At 45.5% G+C, this 11,387-nt stretch overlaps 1 protein-coding gene across 1 annotated transcript in view; it reads left to right on the forward strand.

The window, feature by feature from the left end:
• cdk16 (cyclin dependent kinase 16) overlaps positions 1 to 10,999 on the forward strand; it is a 17,852-nt gene extending 6,853 nt beyond the window's left edge. Inside the window, exons 7-17 of the mRNA XM_070838920.1 lie at positions 1 to 80; positions 2,068 to 2,162; positions 2,253 to 2,315; positions 2,781 to 2,904; positions 5,758 to 5,878; positions 6,230 to 6,327; positions 6,528 to 6,633; positions 9,172 to 9,214; positions 9,929 to 10,019; positions 10,096 to 10,170; positions 10,479 to 10,999. The exon at positions 1 to 80 is cut by the window's left edge and continues 35 nt beyond it. Of these exons, the coding sequence (XP_070695021.1) occupies positions 1 to 80; positions 2,068 to 2,162; positions 2,253 to 2,315; positions 2,781 to 2,904; positions 5,758 to 5,878; positions 6,230 to 6,327; positions 6,528 to 6,633; positions 9,172 to 9,214; positions 9,929 to 10,019; positions 10,096 to 10,170; positions 10,479 to 10,516 (934 nt within the window). The 3' untranslated portion in view covers positions 10,517 to 10,999. The remainder of the gene's footprint in view (positions 81 to 2,067; positions 2,163 to 2,252; positions 2,316 to 2,780; positions 2,905 to 5,757; positions 5,879 to 6,229; positions 6,328 to 6,527; positions 6,634 to 9,171; positions 9,215 to 9,928; positions 10,020 to 10,095; positions 10,171 to 10,478) is intronic.
• The last annotated feature ends 388 nt before the right edge of the window (positions 11,000 to 11,387 follow it).

Consider the following 11,387-nt stretch of genomic DNA (forward strand, 5'->3'; position numbering starts at 1 on the left):
ACTGACTGATAATCTCGTGGCCCTGAAGGAAATCCGATTGGAACATGAAGAAGGAGCTCCATGTACTGCTATCAGAGAGGGTACTGCAATACTAATACTACACAATAGTGGTAGTACTGCATTATTTATACTCCACTACAGTAGTAATACTGCACTGTGCAGCAGTGGCTTAGAGGTAGAGTGGGTTGTCCATCAGTCGTGTGAATGTGTGTGAAAGAACAGTCTCCTCCAGCTTAGATTCCTCCTGTGTGAATGATGTTTGATTGTTTGAATGAAGATGTAAAAGTGCTTTGAGTAGTTGAAATGACCAGAAAGGAGACATACAGACCATTTACCATTTTACAGTGTACTACTATAGAAATACTACAATACTAATACTGTACCACAGCAGTACTGTTTCATGGCGAGACATGGAAATTCGACAGCTTGCCACAGCTACAGCCATTCGAGTTTTGCGAATTCAACAGGAAGGATTCAAGAATCCCCACAGAGCAGCTCAGAGATTAGATTAGGACCCAGTGGAGGAAGAACTCCCCTTTAATGGGAAGAAACTCCGCAGCAGTGATTCTTGAAGCCAGAGAACCACAGCAGGAGAACCAGGACCAGGATCCACAGGAACCAGAGAACCACAGCAGGAGAACCAGGACCAGGATCCACAGGAACCAGAGAACCACAGCAGGAGAACCAGGACCAGGATCCACAGGAACCTGAGAACCACAGCAGGAGAACCAGGACCAGGATCCACAGGAACCAGAGAACCACAGCAGGAGAACCAGGACCAGGATCCACAGGAACCTGAGGGATGAGAAAAGCACAGAAAGGCTCCGGGGAAGATACCAAGTTAGTAACAGACATTAAAGAGACATGAAGCATCAGGATGGAGAGGAAGAGGAGGAGAGAGGAGCCCAGTGCATCATGAGAGTCCCCCGGCAGTCTGAGCCTATAGCAGCATAACTAGGGGCTGGTCTAAGGCCTGATCCAGTCCTGAACTATAGGCTTCATCACTAAGGAAGGTTCTTAGGTTGTGGATCCTGGTCCTGGTTCTCCTGCTGTGGTTCTCAGGTTCCTGTGGATCCTGGTCCTGGTTCTCCTGCTGTGGTTCTCTGGCTTCATGAATCACTGCTGTGGATCGTCAGCCACTCGTCATGTTTTTCAATATTACCATATTGCTCACTCCTATTGTCAGTACTATAGCTGCTGTTAGTATGTTGGTTGCTGTTTGTTTGTCTCTCTCTCTCTCTCTGTCTGTCTGTCTGTCTGTCTGTCTGTCTCTCTCTCTCTAACCTCCACCCAACACGGACCGACAGAACCCCCCCCCCCCCGAGCCTGGTTCTGTTCAAGGTTTCTCCCGTTAAAGGGCAGTTCTTCCTCCACTGTGTCCTTATCTAATATCTGATGCTGCTCATGTGGGGATTCTTGAATCCTTCATGTTGAATTCCTGAATCGTTGGGTCTCTCTCTCTAATTAAAGAGTTTGGTCTGAGCTGCTCTTTATGTAAAGCGTCTTGAGATAACGCTGTTATGAATTTGTGCTATATAAATAAAGATTTATTGATTGATTTTAGCAATATTACATAGATGGAAAAAGGCAGTCCTGGAAATGTGTTTAATGTGGGAGTTAAAGGACAAATCCTGATCAAAGATAACTTCCAGAGTGATGCCATCCAGAGCAGCTATATTGTTAGAAAAGGTGTCTCTAAGGTGTTTAGGGCCGAGCAGAATGACTTCAGTTTTGTCTGAGTTTAGCAGCAGGAAATTGCCATAAGGAGGTGGTTTGTAACCTTCACCAGTGCTGTCTCTGTGCTATGGTGCGCTTTAAAAATCCTCAAATCGACTATTGGAATTTAGAAAGTCCTCACAACCTCAAAATGACTGTTTTCAGGTTAGGTTAGGTTAAGTTGGGTATAGTTTAGGTTTGGCTTAGGCTAGGTTGGGTTATGTTGGGTTAGGTTAAGATAGGTGAGGTTAGGTTTAGGGCAATTCATTATGTCAATTATGGTCCTCACAAACATAGAAGGGTATAGATGTGTGTATTGAAGTGTGTGTTAATATGTGTGTTCTCCCTCAGTGTCTCTGTTGAAGGATCTGAAACACGCCAACATCGTCACGCTACATGACATCATCCACACACAGAAATCCCTCACACTGGTGTTTGAATATCTGGTGAGACACGCACGCACGCACATACACGCACACACAAACATTTGTTATTTGGTGTATTGATCCTTTAAAGATGCTTCTTATATTTTTCAGGACAAAGACCTGAAACAGTATCTGGATGACTGCGGAAACGTCATCAATAGTCACAATGTCAAGGTTAGAAAACTTGTCATTTACCTGGCACTACTACCGATACTTCTGTTTGTGTAAATGTACTGTATTCTACACACACATGTAGATTTCACATTCACATATTACAGACTGACATGGCAACATTGAAGCTCTACTGTCATTCTCGTGTCGCTCTACTGTTCACCTATCGTTCACCTGTCGCTCACTTGTCGTTATCCTGTCACTTTCCTGTTGTTCACTTGTCGCTCTCCTGTCGTTTACCCGTTGCTCTCCTGTCGTTTACCTGGCTCACTGGCTTCTCATCGCTCCCCTTAGCTCACATGCTCTACCATCTAATAAGGGACATGACTGTAAATTGGGTTAATCAGTGTCCACGTCAGTAGTTTTGTAAAAGTGTGCAAACTCTGGAAAATGGAAACTTCCTTTTCCATGATATTTTTTGCCATATCGTCCATCCCTAATTCTTCATACTGGTTTCTCTCTCTTCAGCTCTTTCTTTTCCAGTTGCTGCGAGGTTTGTCATACTGCCATCGGAGGAAAGTTCTCCATCGAGACTTGAAACCCCAAAACCTGTTGATCAATGAGCGAGGAGAACTCAAACTAGCAGACTTTGGTGAGAGGGCTGCATCCGTTTGCTGCTTGTTTCACAGACGCATGTAAACCTGGACAGAAATTGTTCAACATGCTCTATGTCACAAACAGGTTCAGACTCACACACATAACCAAAACTGCTGCCAAGATTAGAGGTATCTCCACAGCCAACCTGTCAGAGCTCTATTCTAAACATTTCAAATACAGTAGCACAGGACATCACAGGCCCACGTCACCCTAGTGCCCTGTGGATGCAGGCTCAGGTCCCAGAGGTCTAGAAGGGCTCGCAAATGCCTGGAGTTATTGTAACATTGTTACGGCAGCTCTTGCCCAACTTTGAGTTTCCTCTTGCTTTTTTCCTACTTTTGTTTTTATTTAACATCTACTTTTATAGTGTTATTGTTTTTTTTTTTTTATCAGAGGTGTTTCATATGCAGCCTGTGGCCTCTGTGGTTCAATCAATCTTTATTTATATAGCACCAATTCATAACAGCATTATCTCAAGACGCTTTATATGAAGAGCAGGTCTAGACCAAACTCTTTAATTAAGAGAGAGACCCAACGATTCATGAATTCAACATGAAGGATTCAAGAATCCCCACATGAGCAGCATCAGATATTAGATTGAGCAACAGTGGCAGGAAGAACTCCCCTTTTGCTTTGGCCCTTCTGCTGCTTTTTGCATTTTTCACGGCCGTGTCTGGGGACCCGGAAGCGGCCATGGCCCTACTGTAAACAGTAGGGTTCAGGTGTTGGCACTCTGTAACAAAGCGTTGCTGCCCAAGTAGAGGCCCAATGTTCCCCGTGAGCTGAAGAGGAGGTGATGGAGAAGCCGTGCCGGGGCTGAGTGCCGCACCAGGAAGAGGTGATACAGACCTGTCCTCCCATTCATCATCATGGGGAATGTAAGATGGACGAACTAGCTGCGCTGACCCGGCATCCAAGGGAATACCGGGTGTCCAGCATCGTGGTGTTTACGGAAATATGGCTGACGAGGCTGACCCCGAACATGGCAACTACACTGGGCAGTCCTGGTGGGTACAGTGTACCCACCATGTATGGTGCTTTTCCAACAGCAAGCCATGTATTAATCCTGACATAAAGGCTCTCATGAAGGAGAAGAGGGCCTTTAGGCCAGGGAATAAGGAGGAGCTAAAGGCTGTGCAGAAGGAGCTGAGGAGGAAGATCAGGGAGGGGTAAGACACCTACAGAAGGAAAATGGAAGATCAGCTACAGCAGAATAATGTCAGTGGAGTTTGGAGAGGCCTGAAAATCATCTCTGGACACAAGAAACCAAACACCCAGGCTGCTGGGGAGCAACAGTGGGTGAATGACCTGAACTTATTCTTCAACAGGTTTGATCAGTCATCTGTCCCCCCCCCGGCCCAGTCAGACCTGTTGCACTCGTCTGCACTTCCAAGACAATGCCCCACCCCCTCCTCTGTCTTCTTTGACCTGCCTTGGATACATGGCTCATCAGCCCAGCCCCCCCCCCCCCCCCGCAACCTGTCCCTCACAGCACTCCAGGTGAGGAACCAGAGCTCAGGAAGATGAAGATGAGGAAGGCTGCGGGTCCAGACGGTATCAGCTCCAGGGTCCTGAAGTCCTGTGCAGACCAGCTGTGCCGGATTGTGGAACACATCCTCAACCTGAGCCTGAAGTTGGGGAGGGCGCCACAGCTGTGGAAAACATACTGTGTGGTACCTGTCCCCAAGACTCTGCACTCCCGGGACTTTGGCAGCTACAGGCTGGTGGCAATAACATCCCACCTGATGAAGACCCTGGAAGGCCTGGTACTCATCTCCGCCCACTGGTGAGCTCTGTGATGGACCCACTTCAGTTGGCCTACCAACCTGGCATCGGGGGGCACGACGCAGTCATCCTCCTCCTACACTGAGCTCTCTCTCACCTGGAGAGAGCTGGAGGCACTTTGAGGATGTTGTTCTTCAACACAGTACAGCCAGCACTTCTGAGGGACAAGCGAGACCGGTGTGGGCCATCACCTCACATCCTGGATTCTGGACTACCACACCAACCATCCACTGTATGTGGGGACACGGGACTGTGTGTCTGACATGGTTGTCTGTAGTACTCTCCTACAACTTGCATTCCTGCCACCTATGCAACCTGCAAAAGTTCTCTGATAATTCTGCCATCATTGGTCTCATCACCAATGGAGATGACAGGGAGTACAGAGAACTAATGCAGGACTTAGTTGACTGGTGCCAGAGGAACCACCTCCAGATCAACACAGGGAAAACTGGTGATGGATTTCCGCACACACGCAATATTGGAGCCCAGCTCAAGCCTTGCACCTCGTCTCACATGGGCTCCTGACAGTCCATTTACAGGCCAGCAGCTTACCCCTCCAGCCCCAGCCTCAGTGTGGCCTTTTTCATGGCAGCGACATGAAGCCTGGCCTCAACCAAGTTTCTCAGCACCAGCAAGTATGACCCAAAGTCTGCCAGCTGATCTTCAGAGCAACAGGAGCACACCAGCAAGTTAGCACCAAGCTGCTAACTAGCAAGGAACAAAGGAGCGTTTAGTTACATTAATTCTATATTATAGTACTGAGCACAATATATATAATATTGTTTCTATTTTTATACTTCCCCTGTCTCAGCTGTACATATTTTTATATCTCCTCGTGTCTGCTGTGGCATTGTAAATTTCCCTGTCGTGGGATTAATAAAGGAATATCTTATCTTATCTTATGATTTCTGGTCTGGATGTCCTTCTGTCCAGCACATCAGCTAATGATCTGCTCGCAATCCACTCATTCTCCCTGGGCAACATCAGTAGGATCTGCACCTGCAGCTATTCCACAGACTGGAACTAGTCCCCAGACCTCTGGAACTAGTGTTGTGTGTTTCAGGTTTGGCCCGAGCGAAGTCGATCCCGACGAAGACGTACTCTAATGAGGTAGTGACGCTGTGGTACCGACCGCCGGACATCCTGCTTGGCAGCACCGACTACTCTACCCACATTGACATGTGGTCAGTACTGAAGTAATTTGCAGTATACCTCAGTACTGTTGTGGTACGTTGTAGTAAACCCTAGTACTATTGTAGTACTTTGTTGTAAACTCTAGTATTGTTGTAGTATTTTGTAGTAAACTGTAGTGCTATTGTAGTATGCTACTGTACCACTACTATAAATGTCGACTGTGACCAGCTGTCAAAAAGCCGAAACAACACACATTCTTCTTCTGTGGTGAACCTCGAATATTTTGAGAACATCAGACCAACTGTCTCTACCTGTCGGTCCCTTCTCCTGTCTCTCTCTCTCGAGCTGCCTGTCTGTCTCTCTTTATCTGTCTCACTCACTTCCTGTCTGTCTGTTTGTAGGGGTGTTGGTTGTATCTTCTATGAGATGGCGACAGGTCGACCTCTGTTTCCTGGTTCCACAGTGGAGGAGGAGCTTCACTTCATCTTCAAGCTTCTGGGTTAGAACCAGCTTCTGCCTCATCATTTACAGCCAATCAGCTTCTGCCTCATCATTTACAGCCAATCAGCTTCTGCCTCATCATTTACAGCCAATCAGCTTCTGCCTCATCAGTTACAGCCAATCAGTTTCTACCTCATCACTGACAGAAATCAGCTTCTGTTATTTCTATTGATGGTAAGTTTTGTAATTTGTGTGCAGGTACTCCCACCGAGCAGAGCTGGCCTGGGATCAGGTCCAACGACGAGTTCATGGCGTCCAACTACCCTCAGTACAGAGCTGAGAGGCTGAGCAACCACACCCCCAGGTACACAACTGCACTGCACACAACTACACAGATGCACTACACTCAGGTACACAGGTGCACTACACTTAGGTGTGATGGAAATATTTGGTGCTGGCTGTCTCAGGTGAGACGTCTATTAAGACAAACTGACCCGGCCCCCCTGAACTACTTTGCAGGTGTCCATTATCTCTTTTAAGGGATGCGCAGCAGCACCCAATCAGAACTGAGAATTCACCCAGAACACCTGTTGTAAAATACCCATGCCCCTTCAACCCTAACCACCTTACTCCCTCCAAACCTAACCCCCTAACCTCAACCCTCCTGCATCAATCCTGACCCGCTTGTTTGTTTTGTCTCTCTCTCCCTCTCTCTGTCCAACCTCCACCCAACACGGACCCTGAAAGAAAGCTGCCCACATCTGAGCCTGGGTCTGTTCCAGGTTTCTTCCTGTTAAAGGGGAGTTCTTCCTGCCACTGTTGCTTAATATAATATCTGATGCTGCTCATGTGGAGATTCTTGAATCCTTAATTTTGAATTCCTGAATCGTTGGTCTCTCTCTTAATTAAAGAGTTTGGTCTAGACCTGCTCTTTATGGAAAGCGTCTCGAGATAACACTGTTATGAATTGGCGCTATATAAATAAAGATTGATTGACTATAGGTTTTCACACTGTTGCCAGATGAAGCAGGATTCTTCTAGTTTGGTGGCACGCCATGTCCTTTCAAGTTTTTTTTCTGTTGTATGGAGACATGGCACTGGCTGAAGTCCTGAAGGAATCACCTCCTTAAATTTGGCAGCAGCACTTTCAGACAGGCATCTAGTGAGGACATCTCTGTCATATGGTCCATAGTCCAGAAATCAGCAGTTATCAGGTGATGGTCCGATAGAACAGAGTTTTGGGGGGAAGACTGTTAACTGTTCAATTTCTACACTATCAGCCAGAACAAGGTCGAGGGTTAAAACAGTGAGTGGGTTCATCTACACTCTGGGAGAAGCCAACTGAGTCCAGTAGTGAGATGAAAGCAGTGCTCAGACCATCATTATCATCGTCCACATGAATATTAAAGTCACCTACTATAACCACTTTATCTGCACTAAGGACTAAATCTGATAGAAACTCTGAGAACTCAGTTAAGAATTCAGAGTCTGGACCAGGAGGGCGGTACACTGCGACAACTAAGACTGGTGTCAGTGTTTTCCAGGTTGGAAGAGAGAAGCTAAGAACAAGGCTTTCAAAGGAGTTATAGTTGAGTTTAGGTCTAGGTTGGACTGTTAAACTAGAGTTAAAGATGGCTGCAGGTCCACCTCCTCGTCCAGAATCTCGAGGAATATGAGTATTAGTATGACTGGAGGAGTGGCTTCATTAAGGCTAACATACTCTTCATGGTGCAGCAGGTTTCTGTTAGATGCGACATATGTTCCAACACGCTCTCAGTCCGCTGGTGGGAGTGTGCTCACCTGTGTGTGTGTGTGTGTGTGTGTGTGTGTGTGTGCGCTGACCTGTGTGTGTGTGTGTGTGTGTGTGTGTGTGTGTGCGTGCGCTCACCTGTGTGTGTGTGTGTGTGTGTGTGTGTGCGCTCACCTGTGTGTGTGTGTGTGTGTGTGCTCACCTGTGTGTGTGTGTGTGTGTGTGTGTGTGCGTGTGTGCTCACCTGTGTGTGTGTGTGTGTGTGTGTCTGTGCGTGCGTGCATCGGGACGGAACTCCGCTGTGCACGATCCAGAGAGCAGAGGAGAATTGTAAATGTGCGACAGACAGAAATGACATGCTGTCATGTAAATATTATAAATAACATGAGGTTATTTAGTTTGTTTTATAAAAGAATAAGGCATAGACCTGTTCTATAGGAAAGGGAACCTTAAATGACTTCTGTTGTGATCTGGCGCTATATAGAAAATCAAATCAAATAAAATTAACTTGACCTTCAAGGGGGTGGGGGGTGCTGTTGAGGGGGCGGAGCGCCCCCCTAATATAATGGTAGGGGAAACGCTGTTTCTAGCACGAATCCTTACCTGTTCTAAACTCGCCTTCTCTAACCCTAACCCTCTAACTCCTCTAACCCCTCCAAACCTAACCCCTTTAACCCCAATCCTCTAACCCCTCCAAACCTAACCCCTCTAACCTTAACCCCCTAACCCTTTGACAGAAATCCTGTTGCTGAAGTCTTTCCTTCCGCTGTTGCATGATGCTGCTCGTGGGGATTCTTGAATTCTTGAAAAAATTGTTGGGTCTTGAAGAGTTTGGTCTGTGTTGCTCTTTATGGGAAGTGCCTTGAGAACATTTGCTATGAATTGGTGCGATATAAATAAAGATTGACTGATTGATACTACACACAGGTACACAGCTGAACTGCACTTAGGTACACCGGTGTACTGCACAGGTACTGAACTGTACTACAGCTCTGTACCTGTGTGTCGTACAGCTAAGTGTCAGACCCAGACACTGAGGACACCATCAAGTCACTTGTGACTTAAAACGGAAACAAACAGTCAAACCCAGTTTAATCTGGGAGGTTCTTGTCTGTTACTACATGGATATGTAACTGTGTGTGTGTTGTTCAGGCTCAACAGTGAAGGAGTGGAGCTGTTGTCAAAGTTCCTACAGGTCAGTAAATGTCTCACTGTGTCCAGTTCAGAATATGAACTAAGCTAGAAAAGAAAATGTTACAACAGCTTGTACCAATTATTAATGTTAATGTAAAAAAAGCTAGATCCATAGTTACAGTAATACTATAATGGAATACTTTTTTATGAAGTGTGACCCTTTTTTTATTTTGTTCAGTCTTTTTATGAGTATTTGGAAAATATACAAAAGACAGTATTTACAAACGGATTAGATGAATACAATAAGCCCCCACCCACTCCAACAGAGCCCCACCCCTGCAACAGTGTTACTGTACCATCCATTGATCAATCAGAATAGATTCTACAAATAGTTACATATACATATAAAAAAACTTGAAACACTTGCAAAGGAAAATAAAAGGTAGAAGAGAAGGAAATAAAATAACAAGGAAAGAACATTAAAATTACAAATAATAAATATGTAGACAATGATATGGGGTCAGTATCTCTAAACTGCAGTATCAGTAGTGTCCATTTTTTCTAGATGAGTTAAAAAAGGTTGCCATGTTGCATACAATTTCTGAGCACACCCTTTTGTAGTGTAGCGAATTTTCTCCAGCGTCAAATGATACGTAAGGTCTTTGATCAAGTGTGACCCTTTTGACATTTTTATCTCAGTCAAATCCGTATTTCTAAACAACTTATGAATCTTGTGTGTTCAGTTAAGCTCATTAAGTTTTAATCTGAACTTTAGTTTGAAGGGAAGAAGAGGATCTCGGCAGACGAGTCGATCAATCATTGTTACTTCAGTAACCTTGGAAACAGAGTGAAGACACTTCCTGACAGTAAGTTTAAACACAACCTTTGACCCCTGTTCTTAGATGTACACCGTGACGTCACAAAGTCACTCTGTTGTTTCAGCAACGTCCATCTTCAGTCTGACGGAGATTCAACTGGAGAAAGAAACAATAAGACCGACCGTCACACCCGATCCAGGTAAGACACACACACGGTCATGTTTCTCCCACTATACTGACTCCCCTGGGTTCACCTGGGCATGTCCTCAGAGGACTGTGCTCCTTATTATTTTGAGGTGAAGTCGACTGGAAAACGGACATTGTGGACTCAAACGAGCAAAAAAAAAAACATCTGACCGTGAGGTTTATTTAGTAGCTGTTGATCATATCTCAGTGTTCTTCATTGACCCTCTGCCTCTCTGACAACTATACTCTCTTCATCTGTAAAGGAAGATCATGTGATACGACCAAAAGCTCCAGCTTTACAATAATTTTTTTTCTTTCCAGCAAACAGTCCGACCAGGAGGCGGAGTCTGCTCTTCTGACATTATCAGGAGGTGGAGTCAGCTGAAGGAGGAAGGGAAAGTGAAAGGACGGTATGAAAACAAAGGAAGTGTGATATTGTTGATACTGGAAGTGTGTTATTATTTATCAAGAGTGGAAGATGGCAGCCTGCTGTTTACACAGCCAGACGCAATAATCAATCACAGCAGCCATCTGACCAATCAGAAAACAGCATGCTGTTGCTAATGGAAACAGATTCACCTCAGTACACAATAGAAGTCTTCCATTTCCTCTGCACAGATTAAACACACAAGCATCAAGTTTTTAAAGACTACCAGGATCCTGGAAAACCTAAAATTCTGAGATGCAGCGTTGTTGTCATGGAAACACCTGGATGCACTCAGGTATCACCTCTGTGAACACCTGCATCGTTATGCCCCTTCTCCACCACATGGTGCTGGCTCGCCTCCACTCGCTTGTTTTTGTTTTCCCCGGGTGAGTTGTTGACAGGACCCGGTACCTGGTCCCCGGTTCTGGTGTCACCTCGCTTTTGTTCCAAGTGAGCTGAAGGTGGTGTGAAGCCACTGCAGAACTCTGATTGGCCACAGAAAATCGCCACTGGAACGGTGGGCAAACGTGGTCAGCTCATACCAGAACCTTGTGGTACCAGAAATGAGCCGATGTTACTGCTGTAACCCTGACTTTGTCATTGTAAACAGGATGATGTCAGTGATGACGTCACAGATGTAGACTGGTGATGTCACAGGATGAGCATGTTTGGGTTGTTGTTCTGTCCACCTACGGGACAAAATACGTTCTGATTTATTAACACATCAGAGAAAACAGATAAAAACTGGACTAATTACAACCTCAGTTCAAACTTCATTCGTTTCAAATTTGAAAGCAAAAACA

The sequence above is a fragment of the Pempheris klunzingeri genome, chromosome 11 (genome assembly GCF_042242105.1).
Source record: "Pempheris klunzingeri isolate RE-2024b chromosome 11, fPemKlu1.hap1, whole genome shotgun sequence".
NCBI lineage: Eukaryota > Metazoa > Chordata > Actinopteri > Acropomatiformes > Pempheridae > Pempheris > Pempheris klunzingeri.